Below are 18,613 nucleotides of genomic sequence, written 5' to 3'. Positions count from 1 at the left end.
GTGTTTGTTGGAAGTCCTTCAACTGTGATGTACGTACTACACAATATCTATAACCTCTGTGGTGCTTTTGGTGCTTTGTCCTTTTATCTGACCAAAGGGGAGATGGCAGAAAGCAGGGCGAAGCGAGTGAGGATAAAGGAAATAGATGGCTGGACTCTTGGCCTGCTGATTGATTACATCTACACAGCAGAGATACAGGTCACAGAAGATAATGTACAGGTAAACACATATAGTGTCTGCATTATCATTAATTTGTACCCGCACAAGATTTCAATTTTGAAGTCGCCGATGATTCATCTTGACGCTCTCATTTTATTATAGGTATATAAATAGACTCATACACTGGCGCGATAAGGGCAAGCTAGCTTACCAGAAGGGATATTTTATGCTGGGTACTGATTGTGAGGGTCTGCAAAGGCAGTCTGTGTACATGGAAGATATCAAATCACTGTACATTTCTGCTCAGATCCGCTGAGTACCATTTAACGTCTTTCGATTATTTATATTTATTTACGCCTTTGAGCTGACGGTTACATCAAAGTTAATTCTTGGTGTCGTTCTTTCAGTGGTTATGTATTGCTGTTACTACATGACAAACTCACAAGTGAAAATTCAACTCACAGATGCAGATGCATTTCACTGGGGGGGGGGGGGGGTTCATAGTGCATTCACAGCCCATAATGAAACCTTACGAGTATAATAGTACAATGTCTTGCTCAAGGACACTTCAGTAGAGGTGGTTAGTGAACAACCGAGAACCTACGAAAAAAACCCAAAAACGTTTTCTCTCGCCACCAAGCCACATTGTTGCCACCTTGAAATAATGTATCCATATATTAATGGTAGCCACCAAAATGTGTGTGTGGCTGTGTGCATGTTCTGCACCACGTGTGTCTGTGTGTGCATGTGTGTGTTGCAGGCGTTGCTACCAGCAGCTGGATTGCTCCAGCTGACTGAGGTGAAAAAGGCCTGTTGCGAATTCCTAAGCTCTCAGCTTCATCCATCCAACTGTCTTGGAATACGAGCCTTTGCTGACCTCCATGCTTGCTCTCAGCTCCTCACGCAGGCTAACAGTTACGCAGGTGTGTTTACGCTAGTATGTGTGTGTGTGTGTAAGGGAGAGAGCAACATAATTTTTGATGCCATACTATAATTAGCTATATATTTTGTTGAGAATGAGGGAACAGATGAGATAGACTGAGAAAATGGGTGTAGGTAATACAGGATAATGCATATGTGGGGTAGAAAAGCTGGTGAAAAGAAAATTCTAAGAGTTGATATTGACAGAAAGAGCGACGAGAGAGACTAATAACATGGAAAATGGCTGTGGCTGGCATATTTAGTTTTGCATCTGTTGGCAGAGCAACATTTCACGGAGGTGGTCGGGAGTGAAGAGTTTCTTAACTTGGGCATGGAGCAAGTGTCCAGCCTTATTGCCAGTGACAAACTCACCATCCCTTCAGAGGAAAAGGTACACACACAAACGCAAACAAAGCAGAGCACTGGATAGCACAACAGAATGTACTCAGTGGTTTTTCTGTTTGACACAGTGAAGGTTTGCGTGTGCCTTTGTGTGCAGGTTTTTGAGGCAGTGATCGCCTGGGTCAACCATGATAAAGATATCCGTCAGGAGCACTTGGCTCATCTGATGGAGCATGTTCGCCTGCCCCTCCTCTCAAGAGAGTATCTGGTGCAGGTATGTTTTCCCGTTGATACTTGTTGACTTCACAGACAACCCATCATCCCACTGAATTCATATTCAAGTCAAGTTTGTTCGTAACGTTCTAAATCGCTTTTGCAGCCTCAGAGGGCTTTATATTCACACAGTTAAAAACGGGTAGATATAATAGATGACAATGGAAGACATGCTCTATACTTAGACCCTTGATTCAAGTGAAGAAAAGGTCTGCAGAAAGTCTTTTTCACCAAATAAATTTGAGAAACCTCAGGAAGAATGTTAGAGGAGGGATTCTTCTCTCAGTTTGGACAAGGATGCAATAGGACTTTTTGATTTTTGCACCGTAAGACATGTTTTTGGTGCGCGTGCGCCTCTTGGACCCTATTGGTAGGAATACAATAGGTGCTGAGCGGAGAGGGAAGTTTGACAATGGGGGTAACGGATTTAAAAATAAAACACTTAAATGAATACCCTGATAACAAATCAAGGCAACAAAAAAAAAGAGAAAGAAAAGTGGATGCTGGGAAAGAACTCTGCAGAAGCACGTGAAGCGTCCTCATTAGACGTCGCCACAGATCATCACTGTCCCATGCGGCATCACCAATCGTGTGCCACGGAGCCTTGGAAAAGAGAACAGAGCTCTCACACACAGAGCTGGCAGACCCAGGCACATCACTCCCACAGATGGAGTACGGAGTGAGAATGATGCAATGCTGGAGTGGCTGCAAATGGTGAAGGAACAGTGATGAACAGAAGACAAAACAAAAGGAGGACAACACCCAGGAGCCCCCAGAGAGGCCAGGGCCCCGGGGTCAGCACAGACAGAGGGGCCTCATCCTCACTAGGCTAGGATGGGTATAATATGGTCAAACTTTGTAGTTTTAATCAGGGTTTTGGCAGCGGAAACTGGTACCATCTGGTTGTTCTTGATGTTAGAACATGGCAGGCCAGAGGAAAGCGAGTTGCGATAATCTTGTCAGGATGAAACAGTTGCATGAATGATGGTCTCTGCATCAGCGATCAGTTGGATAGATCAGATTTGAGCAATGTTTTAAAGGTGGAATAAAGTAGTCCTGATGGTTATTTTTAACATGTAACTATCTAGATTTAATAAATTATTAATCCGGTTATTAATGGCAGACAGGCATGCCTCTACATTTCTAAATTGGGACTGATTGTTCAATCTCACATATTCTGAAAACCATCATGTGATCGGAGTCAGAACAGTTAAGGTCATCTGTTGCTGGTAACCACATCATTTTAGGGGTTTTGACGACAACATTCATGAATGGTAGTAAATGTTATTAGATTATCTTTAAAGTTGCTGGTGCCGGGAAGTGCATAGATAGACAAAAAAAAAACAGAGCCAGGCACAAAGGCATTGTGGTTTTGAGCTTCTATTGAAAACCACCACACCGAAAAGTGATGTATCTCATGGGCCATGTACACACTGCCAGCTATTTGGCGGGACTACCAAATTCAGTAGTGAGAGTGAATGTCGATATGTAGCATGCAGATGATAGCAGAATATAAATACTAGACTCTAGTAATCACCATAATAATGCTTAATTCAGAAAAAAATAACAGCTAACAAATTGATACCAAATGATTATGTCCTAATTTCTATATAAATCAGTACAATTGGTTGATTGACGTCTCTCTGACTGGTTGATTTTCTCAGAGGGTGGAGGAAGAGTCTCTGATTAAGAATAGCAGTGCATGCAAAGACTACCTGATTGAGGCCATGAAGTACCACCTGCTGCCGGCTGACCAGAGAGCGCTGATGAAGACTGCACGGACACGGATGAGGACTCCAGCCTGCTGCCCTAAGGTACTCGCATAGTCTGTCTTCACAAAAAACATCCGAAAGAGAGCAATACAACTTGTTGCTGACAAGCATTTGAGTTTGTAATTGTACTGTATAATCCAACTGCAGACTAGATTGTGTATGGTGGCTCGATGGTATCGGAATCGCGGGCAATCTGTGTAGAAATCTACTTAAAAGTTTTGGCATAAACGTGCTTTCACCTACAAAGCAAGATAGGTGTGTTGGCTTGGTGTTTGGTTGTTCAGCTGCCATTTGAAGGAGGTGTTAATGGATTCGTTGACTCGGCTGGTACAGTGTAGGAGTCTGTTGAAATAAGGCAGATGGTTATAAAAGTTAAGGATGCCACTTTCATACACAGCTGTGCAAGTCATGTGCATGCTTCCCTTTTCTGAGACTATGCTGCCAGTGCATGTTGATTTTAGATATAGCGTATAACAAATTGTTGAACTATACAGTATTTAAGTATGTGTAAAGTTTTGGAAAACTATACACTTATGCCGGATCTTGCTTCTTTTGGCACTGTGGGGTGGGAATACTGTGATTGGGGGACAGAAATGTGGGATGCTTTGTCTTTGGAATAGAGCTGGTATTCCCAGCTATAGGAAGCCTCTGAAAAGGTCACTGGACCGAGGTTAGTCCCGTTTATTTATGTAGGTGCTATAATCCTAAATGAAGAACATACTTTCTTATTAGCAACGGTTAGACCTATACAGCATAACTGAAATATGCATGCTTAATAATTCAGGTAAAAAAAAAAAATCAAAGAAGGTTGAATCAGTTCATCTGGACACAACGTTGATTGACAGAAACGTTTCATCACTCACCTAAGTGACCTCTTCAGTCTAAACTGACTGCAGGTATCCCCACCCTTATAAACAATACAGTGGCATATTGACCGAAACCAATGACCAGTGTCATGTGCAAATCCAGGCGTGACCATCAACTAGAGTTTCAATGGTTGTGTGTACTATTCACAGGGGATTTGAGAATGTTTGCAATCACAGCATTGTAAGATGGCGACAAAGGTGAAAGATTGTCTGAAGCTGTTAGAACAGGACACTGCCACTGACAGAATTTTGTACCAGGTTATACCCAGGGGAAGCTACACCTAGTTTGTATGGTTTACCTAAGATACATAAACAGGATGTGTCATTACGGCCTATTGTTTATATGATTAACTCAGTGACCTATAACATTTCTTAAGTTTCTGGCATCTATTCTTAACCTGTTGGTAGGCAGTACTGAACATCACATTCAGAACACTATGGATTTTGTGGATAAGCTGAGGGACATCATTATGGAGGGGGATGAAACAATGGTGTCTTATGATGTTATGTCTCTCTTCACGTGTATTCCTGTTGATAAAGCAGTGGCGGTAGTCCGTATGAAATTACAAAACGACCCCACCCTTAGCAATAGCACCACCTTTAACACTGACTGTGTCTGCTCCTGAAGCTGTGTCTTCAGTCCACGTACTTCACATAGAGGGGGCAGTACTATGGGCAGAAGCATGGGTGTGCTATGGGTTCCCAAGTCTCACCTGTAGTGGTCGACTTGTGTATGGAGGAAGTGGAAAAGAGGGCTCTGATGTCCTGTCCATGGACACCACCGAGCCAGTGGTTCAGATTCGAGGACGACACCTGGGTTAAAATTAAATCTCAGGGCGTACCACATTTCACCGACCACATTAACTGTGTGGACGACCACATCAAGTTCACCAGGGAGGATGTGAAAAACGACAGGTTAACCTTCTTAGACTGTGAAATTGCAGTGGGTGATGGGGGACATTTGATTGTTGATGTTTACCCCAAACCAACACATACTGATCAGTACTTAAGGTTTGACTCTCATCATCCACTGGAGCACAAACTAGGAGTCATCAGGACGCTGTACCACTGAGCTGACAACATCCCCACCGACACAGCGGCCGGGGAAAGGGCGAAATCCTACATTAAACAGGCCTTGGTTACATGTGGTTATCCTAACTGGGGGTTTGTCAAAGCCAGGAAGATGTCCGAACAGTGCACCAGCCAATCGAAGGGAGGAGAAGGACAACAGCTGCCTAAATATAAACCAGTGGTGATTCCATACACCCATCTACAGGCCAGCAGCCACTCTTTCAAGGATGAGGATGTGCACATCCTTGATAGGGAGGAATGCTGGTTTGAAAGGGGAGTCAAAGAGGCCGTCTATGTTAAGAGGGAATGACCATCCCTGAACTGGGGGGGGGGGGGGCTAAGAGTACATCTGTCACCATCTTACAATGCTGTGATTGCAAACATTCCCAAATCCGCTGTGAATAGTACACTTGGCCATTGAAACTCTGGTTGATGGTCACACCCATATTTGCATATGAAATCGATCGTTGGTTTCGGTCGTTATTCAACTGCATTGTTTTTTTGTTTTTTGGGGGTTTTTTTTACTGAAAACCAGCACTTAAACTGGTAATCTTTTTTTTTTCCACTCCCTTTTTCTCCCCAATTGTACTTGGCCAATTACCCCACTTTTCCGAGCCGTCCCGGTCGCTGCTCCATCCCCTCTGCCGATCCGGGGAGGGCTGCAGACTACCACATGCCTCCTCCGATTCATGTGGAGTCGCCAGCCGCTTCTTTTCACCTGACAGTGAGGAGTTTCACCAGGAGGACGTAGTGTGTGAGAGGATCACGCTATTCCCCCCAGCCCCCCCCCCCAAACAGACACCCTCACTGATCAGAGGAGGTGCTAGTGCAGCGATCAGTACACTTACCCACATCCGGCTTCCCGCCCGCAGACACGGCCAATTGTGTCTGTAGGGACGCCTGACCAAGCCAAAGGTAACACGGGGATTCGAACCAGCCATCCCCGTGTTGGTAGGCAACGGAATAGACTGCTACGCTACCCGGACGCCGACTGTATTGTTTATAAGGGTGGGGATACCTGCAGTCAGTTGAGACTGAAGAGGTCACTTAGATGAGTGATGAAACGTTTATGTCACTATATGTTGTATCCAGATGAACCGATTCAACTGTCTTTGACATGACGGAAATACGTCACACCGAAATTTGATCAGTGCAAAAAAATTCACTTTAATTTTCACTGTCCTTTTTGTGTCATGAGTATTGCGCTCTGGAGAGAGAGAGAGAAGGTTGGATGATGTGGGGATAGTGAATCAGGAAGTGCAGTAGATTAGCAAGAAGGAAGTGAGGGCAGCTATGAGGAGGATGAAGAGTGGAGAGGCAGTTGGTCCTGATGACATACCCGTGGAAGCGTGGAGATGTTTAGGAGAGATGGCAGTGGGGTTTTTAACTAGATTGTTTAACACAATCTTGGAAAGTGAGAGGATGCCTGAGGAGTGGAGAAGAAGCATACTGGTACTGATTTTCAAGAACAAGGGCGATGTGCAGAACTGCAGCAGCTACAGAGGTGTAAAGTTGATCAGCCACAACATGAAGATATTGGAAAGAGTAATAGAAGCTAGGTTAAGAGGAGAGGTGATGATTAGTGAGCAGCAGTATGGTTTCATGCCACAAAAGAGCACCACAGATGGGATGTTTGCTTTGAGAATGTTGATGGAGAAGTACAGAGAAGGCCAGAAGGAGTTATGTTGTGTCTTTGTATATTTAAAGAAAGCATACCACAGGGTGCCGAGAGAGGAGGTGTGGTATTGTATGAGGAAGTCGGGAGTTGCAGAGAAGTATGTAGGGGTGGTGCAGGATATGTATGAGGGCAGTGTGACAGTGGTGAGGTGTGTGGTTGGAATGACAGATGGGTTCAAGGTGGAGGTGGGATTACATCAAGGATCGGCTCTGAGCCCTTTCTTGTTTGCAATGGTGATGGACAGGTTGACGGACAAGATCAAGCAGGAGTCTCCATGGATGATGATGTTCGCGGATGACATTGTGATCTGTAGCAAGAGTAGGGTGCAGGTTGAGGAGAGCCTGGAGAGGTGGAGGTATGCACTGGAGAGAAGAGGAATGAAAGTCAGTAGGAGCAAGACAGAATACCTATGCGTGAATGAGAGGGAGGACAGTGGAATGGTCATGATGCAAGGAGTGGAGGTGACGAAGGCATCTGAGTTTAAATACTTGGGGTCAACTGTCCAAAGTAACGGGGAGTGCAGAAGAGAGATGAAGAAGAGAGTGCAGGCAGGGTGGAGTGGGTAGAGAAGAGTGTCAGGAGTGATTTGCAACAGAAGGGTACCAGCAAGAGTTAAAAGGAAAGTTTACAAGATGGTTGTGAGACCAGCTATGTTATATGGTTTGGAGACAGTGGCATTGACGAAAAGACAGGAGGTGGAGCTGGAGGTGGCAGAGTTGAAGATGATAAGATTTTCACTGGGAGTGACGAAGAAGAACAGGATTAGGAATGATCATATTAGAGGGACCGCTCAGGTTGGACAGTTTGGAGACAAAGCAAGAGAGACAAGATTGAGATGGCTTGGACATGTGTGGAGGAGAGATGCTGGGTATATTGGGAGAAGGATGCTGAATATGGAGCTGCCAGGGAAGAGGAAAAGAGCAAGGCCAAAGAGGAGGTTTATGGATGTGGTGAGGGAGGACATGCAGGTGACTGGTGTGACAGAGGAAGATGCAGAGGACAGGAAGAGATGGAAATGGATGATCTGCTGTGGCGACCCCTAACGAGAACAGCTGAAAGTAGTAGTAGTAGTAGTAGTAGTAGTAGTAGTAGTAGTAGTATTGTACTCTGGAGTAAACGGACCATTTCTGCTGTTCGACTGTCTGTTGGTTTGATCATTTTTAATACCGATGCACTGACACCACTGTTTTTCAGACCAAGTACAAGTATTTGCACACCCTTTTTACACAGTTCTATGTAGTTTTTACCTGTTGGAGCAGAAGTGAAGCAGGAGACACGGCTGGCACGCAACCACATGCAACACAGTCACAGTGTGGCAGGTGAAAAAAAAACACGCTGTGGGCGTCCTGGTAGCGTAGCGGTCTATTCCGTTGCCTACCAACACGGGGATCGCCAGTTCGAATCCCCGTGTTACCTCAGGCTTGGTCGGGCGTCCCTACAGACATAATTGGCCGTGTCTGCGGGTGGGAAGCCGGATGTGGGTATGTGTCCTGGTCGCTGCACTAGCGCCTCCTCTGGTCGGCCGGGGCGCCTGTTCGGGGGGAGGGGGAACTGAGGGGGAATAGTGTGATCCTCCCCCGCACTGCGTCCCCCTGGTGAAACTCCTCACTGTCAGGTGAAAAGAAGCGGCTGGTGGCTCCACGTGTATTGGAGGAGGCATGTGGTAGTCTGCAGCCCTCCCCGGATCAGCAGAGGGGGTGGAGCAGCGACCGGGACAGCTTAGAAAATAGAGTAATTGGCCAAGTACAATTGGGAAGAAAAAGGTGAAAAAGGAAAAAACATCTGCTCTTCCCTGCTTACGCGGCACGCCGCGTCCGTGCCTTGGCCGTCTGCCTTTGTCCAAGTTACACAGGCTTGTAACTTTGTGATTTCTCACTTTACTTGGACAAATTACACATCGACATGTTTGTCTGCTTCTTGGGTGGCGCCCCGCATCTATCTGGTGCCATCTCCTCCTCTTCCCATACGAATGGCAAAAAAGGCACTGCTCACTTTTCACAATTTCAGCAGGAATTATGTAGTCGGGTGTGGTTGTATCGGAGTAGTTTTACGAGTATGAGCACTAGTACATGAGGACAGTATCAGACCAATACTGGTATGTAGGTATTGGCACCTCCATAATTTTTAAAGATTTGATTTATTTTAGAGAAGTTAGATTTGGTGTTCAATTATCAGTGGTTATAATTATCAGTGGTTAACTATAGTGGTTAGCGCGGTCGCCTCACAGCAAGAAGGTCCTGGGTTCGAGCCCCGGGGTAGTCCAATCTTGGGGGTCGTCCTCTGTGTGGAGTTTGCATGTTCTCCCTGTATCAGCGTGGGTTTCCTCCGGGTGCTCCGGTTTCCTCCCACAGTCCAAAGACTTGTAGGTCAGGTGAATCAGCCGTACTAAATTGTCCCTAGGTGTGTGTGTGTGTGTGTGTGTGTGTGCGTGTGTGCGTGTGTGTGTGTGTGCGCGCGCCCTCTGTGATGGCCTGGCAGCCTGTCCAGGGTGTTTCCCCACCTGCCACCCAATGACTGCTGGGATAGGCTCCAGCATCCCTGCGACCCTGAGCAGGATAAGTGGTTTGGATAATGGATGGATTTGGTGGCGCACTTTTTTTTAATCTTTTAAAAGCCTGTGAAAATGTAAATATACTTTGTATTACACTTGAGTTTATTTTTTAAGTTCGGTAGATAGAGACAAAGGAAACATCCATCCACCCGCTTAATCCCTTTCAGGGTTGTGGGTGGGGTGGGTTGGGGCAGGGTAGCTTATCCCAGCAGATATTTGGTGGAAGACAGGGAAACCCCTTGGACTGGTCACCGGTCTACCACAGGATGCCCTCACCGTCACTAACACACCTTTCACACCTACGGGCAATTTTAGAGGCCCCAATGCACCTAAGCTGCATGTCTATGGGAGGAAACCAGAGGACCCCTCTAGCAGTGAGACGCCAGTGTAACTAGTTAGCCATTATGCCGCCCACAAAGTGTGCACGTTTCTCCTGAGTGGTCTGTAAACGTTTTCGTCGTCGTTTTTACGATTGCTCTACAAGTGTTCTGGTGGTGTTTCAGGTAATGGTTGTGGTAGGGGGCCAGGCTCCCAAGGCCATCCGGAGTGTTGAATGTTATGACTTCGAGGAGCAGCGATGGTACCAGGTGGCCGAACTCCCTACCAGGCGATGCAGAGCAGGTAGGACACCTTTAAACCCGACTTTTATCGTGTCCAGACTTTGTCATTCCTCTCTTTAAGTCATTCTGTTGTCACTTAATTTATTGTTTACCATTTGCTACGTGTTTATATGCACCAGCACTTAGATTATTCATCGTAGATAAATGGGTGTTTATCAAGGTAATTCTTTTTTTCCACCATAGGTGTGGTGTATGTGAGTGGATGTGTGTATGCAGTCGGCGGTTTCAATGGTTCTTTGCGTGTGCGGACGGTTGACTGCTATGACCCGGTCATGGATCGCTGGAGCTGCGTGAACAGCATGCAGGACCGGCGCTCAACACTGGGTGCTGCTGTACTTAATGGACTGCTGTATGCAGTAGGAGGCTTTGACGGAAGCACAGGTACGCACGTGTGTGTCTGTGTGTGTGTGTGTGTGTGTGGTGGAGGATTGTGATTTGTTTTAAGACGGCTCATTGGCAGGAGAGAGATGTAATAGCGAGACAGTCATTTAATCGTAAAGCTCGGTTAAGTCCCGATCCTGTGGCGGCGAGCGTACGTCGCACCGCAGCGGGGCCGACCCTGCACTCTGACGTCCCAGTGGACAAGAAGTCAAGCAAAAAAGATAAAATCAGCAGGGTATCATGGGAGAAAAGAAAACTCGATCACCGTTGTTGGCAACAGGAGTTGTTTGTATGTGTTTGCAGGACTGTCCACAGTTGAAGCGTACAATGCGAAGACAGACGAGTGGTTCCACGTTTTGCCCATGAGCACCCGCCGGAGCAGTGTCGGAGTAGGTGTTGTCAATGGTAAATCATTTTCCCGACGATTTGAGCATTCTCTTGTCAAAAGCGTCCACACGTCTAGTCTTGCTATACGTACTGTACACTGTGACTGAACTTGTGACACATACTCGAGGCTCGGCGTTTTTGGTTTTTTACCGATTTTTCACCGAAAAATACCCAAATTTTTAAATTGATTTTCACCTGGATTTTATGTTTCCGCGGATCCAAAGGTTGTTCATGTTCGTGTGAGGTTATGTAACAGTACTCTCTTGTGGCGAAATTCGGCATGCTGGATGGCTTTGAAAAATAAAAACCGAAAACGCTGAGCCTTGGTCATACTGAGTTATTTGGGGTTGGAGGGGATTTCAATAAGATTGTTGTCTTTGAAAAAAGAAGAAACTGCATAGTGGCAAACGGATCAAATATTTGTAATTTCGATTATCACACAGAGGTGATGTTCACCCTGTACAGGAGAAAAAATAATGTTCCACATCCACACTTTTCTTTGTGTTCATGTTGCACATTTTTGCATTTTTTTAGGGATTTTGTATGCAGTAGGAGGTTATGATGGCGCGACCAGGCAATGTTTAAGTACAGTTGAAGCTTATAATCCAAACAGCAACACATGGAGCTACATTGCTGAGATGGGCACAAGACGCAGCGGCGCAGGTGTGTGTATATTTGTGAGTGTGTATACACTTGTATCTGTGTGTGTGTGTGTGTGTGTTTTTTTGTTTGTTTTTTTTTTCCTCTGTTTGCCTGATTTTGAATATCTCAAACAGGCGTAGGTGTGTTAAAGGGCAACCTTTACGCTGTGGGGGGACATGACGGCCCATTAGTGAGGAAGAGCTGTGAGGTGTATGACCCTGCTTCCAACAGCTGGCGACAGGTGGCGGACATGAACATGTGTCGACGCAATGCAGGTAAGGAAGATAGTCCATCAGCCAATGGGGTATTTCACAAAGCAGGATTGGCGTGTCAGCCAGATAACTGGAAAGGATGCTGCAATACCCTGATGACATTGATTTGATTCTGTGAAACCAAACTTGAAATGTAGGTTTGGGGATATCATTTGGCCTGACATATTTATTATTGCTATCAAAAGACAACATTCAGGGAGCTATTGCATATCATTTTTTTTAATTATCTGTTTAATTTGGTTATCCTGCTTGGTGAAATAGGCCCGAAGTGTGCTTCATTATTTGATGACCCTCATTTTCCTAGACATCTTCTTAATGGTTGTGAGGCAGGAACCCATGTACGGTTGTTTTCTTTTTGTGTTTTTATTTGTGTATTTGTGTGTGTGTGTGTGTGTGTGTGTGTGTGTGTGTGTGTGTGTGTGTGTGTGTGTGTGTGTGTGTGTGTGTGTGTGTGTGTGTGTGTGTGTGTGTGTGTGTGTGTGTGTGTGTTTGCGTGTGTTTGCGCTTCAGGTGTGTGTGCTGTGAACAATTTACTGTATGTGGTGGGAGGAGATGATGGCAGCTGTAACCTGGCTTCTGTGGAGTACTACAACCCAAACTCGGACAAGTGGACACTACTTCCTGCGTGTATGAGCACTGGACGCAGCTATGCAGGTCTGTGCACATAATGGTACATATAAATAACTGTGCTGGGCAGTGTGCATTATATTTTACTTTGTAGTGCATCATCAAATGGCACATGGCTAAAATGTATCAATAATACAATTACTGCTAATGTTAGTGCTATGGCTGCAGCTGCTATAACTGATCATTTTCTCTCATTAAAAGTCTACGTTCACACTTTGGAGCATATTGTGAATGAAGAGCCCAAGTGATGTAGATATGACATCCTTAGTGTTTGTTGAATTGGTGAATTAAGTTAAGCCAAATGATTCTTTTTAATCATAGGTGTGACTGTGATTGACAAGCCGTTATGACTGCTCTTGAGGCCTGCCGTCTGATTTGAAGCAGAAGATGTTCTGCCCAATGCTGATCATGGATCTATGATGCCAATGCTTCGACCTGAAGCTGACTCTTCAGGCACCGACGAAGAGGACGTGAAGGAGATGTTGAGGACGATTATGATGAAGAGTATTGCACTTGAATCAGGAGAGCTGTAACAACAGGGGATCAAACCATGTTTTCATCCTCACATGGCAGAACTGTGAAACCAACAGGGGAAACCAGTTTCAAGTGCCACTGTAATGCCATTGAAATGCTACTGATAAAAAGCTACTACGACTGCGAAGGTTAGCGTTAACATAACGTGACTGAACCAGCTGAAATAACACTTATTCAGTCTTGTTCTTCAGGATAGAGGATAGAGAGGGGACATTTGGGATCATCTTTTATTTTCCCTGATGTTTTATCATCCTAACATGAGTGTGTGTTTATGTATCTGTATGTATGTATGTATGTATGTATGTATGTATGTATGTATGTATGTATGTATGTATGTATGTATGTATGTATGTATGTATGTATGTATGTATGTATGTGCTGTGAGTGTGTATGTACTTGCATGTATGCCTGGTCCCGTGCGCTAGTGTGTGCATGGTTGCGTGTGCACACTGTGAGAGCTATATCTGAGACCTCTGTGTGGTGACGCCTGGTCCAATACAGAGAATTACCCCCACATTCTTTCTGGCCATCGGCAATCCCAGTGTTCCAGTATGGCTGTCCCCAAAAAGTATCTGAATGTCAGTTTATACCCCACTTCCCATTTCTTGTCCCGTGTTGCTCTATCACTGTGCTCTTGTTCGCCACAGTGTCAGTGGGAGTTGATTGCAGATCTGGTTAATTTTCTGGAAGGTACCCTCGAGAACATACTCTAGATTATTAACGGGGTATCAGCTGAGCATTAGCCCGCATGTATAAATAACAGCTTGTGGAAAGCTATTGTAAAAGACTCCTACATACATTTTTAATGTACATTTCTTAAAAAAAAGGACATAACTTTTGCTGGAATACTAGCCGCACCGATGAAGACGTCTCATTTTGTGGGGCCAGAAAATGTGAAAAATGGAAGCGTGAGCGGTGTGAACTGAAGAACTGTTTTATCTGTTAGTGCTTTACTGTCACCTGGCAGCCATATTTGTTGTGGCTGTAACCACTAATGACAGCAAGTGATTATGGGCTGAATTCACTGCATGGTCCCGACATCTAACCTCTTGTACCTTAACAATTAAAAGTGACCCTCTTTATCCTTGATCATCCCCCATCCAGCCGTTGCAGCAACCCTATTTACTACTGCACACCCTGACTCGATATGAATGTGCCAATTTTAATATATTTCTTTATTTCCAATCCTATTTATAACTCTCTTCCTGTATTACAAATCTTTTATTTCTCCTCTCGGAGAATGACCAAACCTAATCTGGATTTCTTGTTTTAGTCTCTTTCTGTTGCCTCTGCTATATTGAGAATCGCTATAGTATTGATATCGCTGTCTGTTGTCAGTGTATTGAGGAATGTCATGTAGGCTTACCTTTGAAACGTTTCATTACTTGTTTTATAATATCGTTAATAAACCTACTTCTTGTATTTAAAGCGGTGCAATTATATGTTGTACGTTATGTTTTTTTAAAGCTTGGTTGGCAAACTTTAAAAAAAAAGGGGGGGGGATTATCTTATTGCGTCGAGTTCACGCCGAATAAAAACGTCATCGTCCGCCGTCGTTATATCTGGGCGAAAGCATCTGAGACCACCCCATCGCTGCCCCACACAGCCTTCGGCAGGGCACTTGCGAGGTTACGAAAGCCGTACTCGGCCCTGATTGGTCGTCGCTGTAGCAACCCTGCGTCTCACTATCATCACTCCACACCGGGGGCCAATCGCGGACGTAGCTCTGCCCCTTCGCCTCAGCGTCGTCTCTCCTCCGCCAATCGGATCGCAGGACAGCGCAGTACTTCACCCACTCTGCGGCCCCGCGTTCAGGTTGACGACGGGATCGGTTCCGCACCAAGGTGAGTGGCGGCGCCTCGCTGTTTGGCGTCCCGTACGACGAATAACCGCCGCGTATAAACAACCGAATAACACTTTAGATTCGTTTGGCGTTTATTCACGGAAAGGTAAGAACAAAGTTGACATTTTTATGCGGTAGATGTTCAAGCCTTCGCGGCGAGATGCAGCACAGCGGCTCCTAAAGCCCGCGGTAGTTTAGCGTGAGATAACGCTCATGTAAGTAGCGCAGACAGCGGCGGATCTAGAGATTTTTTGCCTGGGGTGGCGAAGGGGTGGCGTGAGGTTCAAGGAGGGGGGCAATGTTATTCAAAACTCGGATTTCATCGAATGTATTTTGTTCTCTACCGTTTGAGGTGAGTTTGGTGCGGGTCTCGTTGACTTTCGCCATGCATGTACATAAAATATACTTTAAAAACATATTATCTGATTTACAAATGGGGTGGCAAGACTGTGTCCCAGAGGTGGCAGCTGCCATCCCTGTTGCCACCCCATAGATCCGCGCCTGAGCACAGAGGATTTAGTTAAAGATTTATTAGACCAAACAGCCTTTTGCCTAAAAACGTTAAAAAAAACTGTTGTGCACCTGTTTGCTGCTCTGCTCTGCTTCCCCTTTCCAGAAGAGTTGGGGATTTGTTGGCTCATTGCAGCATAGTGCAGTGGTAGTGGTAGAAGTGTAATCCAGAGGTGTCTTGCTCCAGCATTTCAAACGGCATTAATTATTCACTGTGTCACGTGGTAATGCTACATTTATTACAGTGTTTTTATCTAAACTGGAATCTGGAACAGATTTTTTTCCTGGACAGTCCATGAAAAGGAAGAAAGAGCCCACTCAAAGCTACATATCAGCCTATGAAGGGGCAGGATCTAACAATGACAAAATGTGCACGAGAGGGGCACAATAAAAAATGCTGTTATTTTCGTTTTTTGTTTTGCAGCCATTTTATTAGTAAATAAGTTCATTTTTGCAACTTGTGGCTATGTTTTGAAACGTAATCTACAAGACTGATAATACTGTTTTTGTTGCTGTAAATAGAAAGTGAAGATGCATTAAAGTGAGCAAGACAAGTTGTTTCTCTACTAGTCTACACCTATGTAGTCATGGTTAAGTATTACTGGAATGAGTCATTTGAAACAATGTCTTACTCAGGTTTCCAGCCCCCTCCCCAGGCCCACATTCACCCATCATCTGTCATGGAGGTGAACGGCACAGCAAACATCTTGGGCTCTGCCTACCTTGCAGTGGAGTATGTGGATGGGATGTTACCAGGAAACCCCTTCCAGCCCCCACTGAAATATGCCTGGTGCTATATGATGGACAACTACACCAAGTTCCAGATTGCCACCTGGGGATCCCTTATTGTCCACGAGTTTATCTACTTCCTTTTCTGCCTCCCTGGTTTCCTGTTCCAGTTCATGCCATTCATGCAGAAGTACAAGATCCAGCCGGTGTGTGTGTGTAAAAGATGTGTGTAATTTTAATTTCCAGGTCTGTGGTGGCAGAATTGTTCTAAATACTCTCTCTTTGTGTTTTTGACCACATGTGCATGTATGAAGGAAAAGCCAGAGACATGGGAGAGACAATGGAAGTGTTTCAAGCTGCTCATGTTCAACCATTTCGTAATTGAGCTGCCTTTGATCTGTGGGACATACTACTTCACTGAATTCTTCAACATCCCCTATGACTGGGACTCCATGCCCCGCTGGTTAGTGGAACGCCTAAAGTACACATTTCAGCTGAACAACCCCTCGATATGGACTTGGCTTGATTATGTAATTATTACATATGTTGATTTAACAACTTCGGCACAAACTGACTTCGCACACATCAACACAGTAGTAATGCAGCATAGTCCCACACACAACAGGCTAGTACCCATAGTAGCATCCAAAATTATTCTGACTGGAAATTCTGTTTATATAGAGATGCTGCTATTTCTCTGTAGACTCCCAGTGAGGATGACGCCCCAATCAGAATCAGTTGAAAGCGTTTCCTTTTCATCTCTCTTTTTTCCTTCTCCTCCTCCTCCAGGCCCTACCTGCTGGCCCAGTGCTTTGGCTGTGCTGTTGTTGAGGATACCTGGCACTACTTCCTCCATCGCCTGTTGCACCACCGCAGGATCTATAAGTACATCCACAAGGTCCACCATGAGTTCACTGTGAGTAAAGCACACACGTGTTAGAAAATAGAAACATGCACACATAATCCTTGGCACATTTTTTTTAAACTATTTGCCAAAAAATTGTAACTGATGGACTTGTTTATTCACACCAAGCTTACACCCTCAGAATTCTGCCTTTTTTGATGTGTAGCTTAAATATTACGTATCCCTTCTGATCATGAAATAACATTGCATTCAAACAAGCAAATACATATACATGGATGAAGGCAAATACTCACACGTTTTAACAGTCCCCCCTCTATTCCCTGTTCCCTAGGCTCCGTTTGGCATGCAGGCGGAGTACGCCCATCCTGCTGAGACACTTATTCTGGGTGCTGGTTTCTTCATCGGCATTATGATCTTCTGCAACCACGTCTCGTTGCTATGGGCTTGGGTGGCGTTCCGTCTGCTGGAGACCATTGATGTCCACAGGTAGGATTTACTTGCAAACAGGAGTCCTCGCACATGTTTTGGTTTTGTCTTGGTGCTCGCTCTCTTTATATCAACTTCCTTTTGCTTTACCCCTCTCCTCCATCATACAGCAGTACTCTTTATACATGTATTCTGTACCTATCCTTCATTGTCTCTGCAGTGACCACAGGGATATATTCATTTACAAGTGTCGTAAGGTTGAAATAAAGAGGTAACGTGTGGCACAAACCTCTTATTTCAGTAACGGTTGCCTGTTTGAATAACTCAACCGCGTGCCGCTAGAGGAACAAGAGTGTGAAGGTTCTCATTCCAAACTAACACTAAACCCCCCCCAGTTTTGCTGATGAGGTCTCCTTTCTGTGGATGATGGTGTGAATGCCATTTGATAAAATCAGCTGGTCCAGTGTTTGGGTGAAATTAAAAAACTGCAACTGCAGGCACACGTTGTTGGCCTCTATTGGTCCAGACCGTTTCTTTTGTCTTATTAGTCAAAAGAAAAGATGGAGAAACACATTGACTGCAGCGTACAATTTCTTAAAGTAGTGTACTGCTAGGCAAGTTTGCACCCTAAGTTTTCAAGTCACACCATAGTGCATGTTCCCTAGTTTCCCAGGTTGACCACTAGGGGGGGAAAGAGGACACCAAATCCACGTTTGTAGGCGCTATTGAACCTCTTGAAGTGCAGACCTAATGTCAGCTTTTTATGTGTTCTGCCTATGTGTGTGTGGGATTATTTCGGATTGTGCACACATTTGTAATCCATGTTGTTAATTGTTTTGATAAAGAGAGTGTGTACTTAAAGAGGAATTATCTTTTAATTACATTTTTGAGCGGAAAATGTGCTGGGTTTTTACCCAGGGTGGTTGATCTCATTGCCCTGGTGATGAATCTATGCTTTGTCTACCTTTATGGGTAAAACTCATATTATAATCAACCACCCTCCTCAATTTGCCAACGTCATGTGGGGGGCATCAAAGACGGCGATGCCCCATCTTGTGTGGCGTAAACACGCGGCGTCCCACGTGTTATAGACCAATAACGTATGAGGCGAGTAGAAAGTCAACACGTCGGCATTACCCAGCTG

The 18,613-nt window shown here is 45.0% G+C and overlaps 2 protein-coding genes across 2 annotated transcripts in view; both read left to right on the top strand.

The window, feature by feature from the left end:
- The first annotated feature begins 97 nt into the window (after nt 1-97).
- Nucleotides 98-12,912, top strand: klhl2 (kelch-like family member 2). Its single transcript, XM_056280074.1, has 12 exons — nt 98-219; nt 920-1,082; nt 1,362-1,471; nt 1,580-1,696; nt 3,360-3,509; nt 10,137-10,254; nt 10,437-10,634; nt 10,938-11,039; nt 11,556-11,684; nt 11,798-11,938; nt 12,446-12,589; nt 12,884-12,912. The coding sequence occupies exons 1-12, from the start codon at nt 103-105 to the stop codon at nt 12,910-12,912; spliced, it is 1,518 nt and encodes a 505-aa protein (XP_056136049.1). The 5' UTR covers nt 98-102.
- Nucleotides 12,913-15,172: 2,260 nt separating this feature from the next.
- The window catches only part of msmo1 (methylsterol monooxygenase 1), a 4,192-nt gene continuing 751 nt past the window's right edge, over nt 15,173-18,613 (top strand). Inside the window, 5 exon segments of the mRNA XM_056280722.1 lie at nt 15,173-15,291; nt 16,086-16,384; nt 16,493-16,641; nt 16,968-17,094; nt 17,375-17,529. Coding sequence (XP_056136697.1) covers nt 16,130-16,384; nt 16,493-16,641; nt 16,968-17,094; nt 17,375-17,529 — 686 coding nt within the window. The 5' untranslated portion in view covers nt 15,173-15,291; nt 16,086-16,129.

The sequence above is a fragment of the Lampris incognitus genome, chromosome 5 (genome assembly GCF_029633865.1).
Source record: "Lampris incognitus isolate fLamInc1 chromosome 5, fLamInc1.hap2, whole genome shotgun sequence".
Classification (NCBI taxonomy): domain Eukaryota; kingdom Metazoa; phylum Chordata; class Actinopteri; order Lampriformes; family Lampridae; genus Lampris; species Lampris incognitus.
This window is presented reverse-complemented; position numbering and strand designations above follow the sequence as displayed.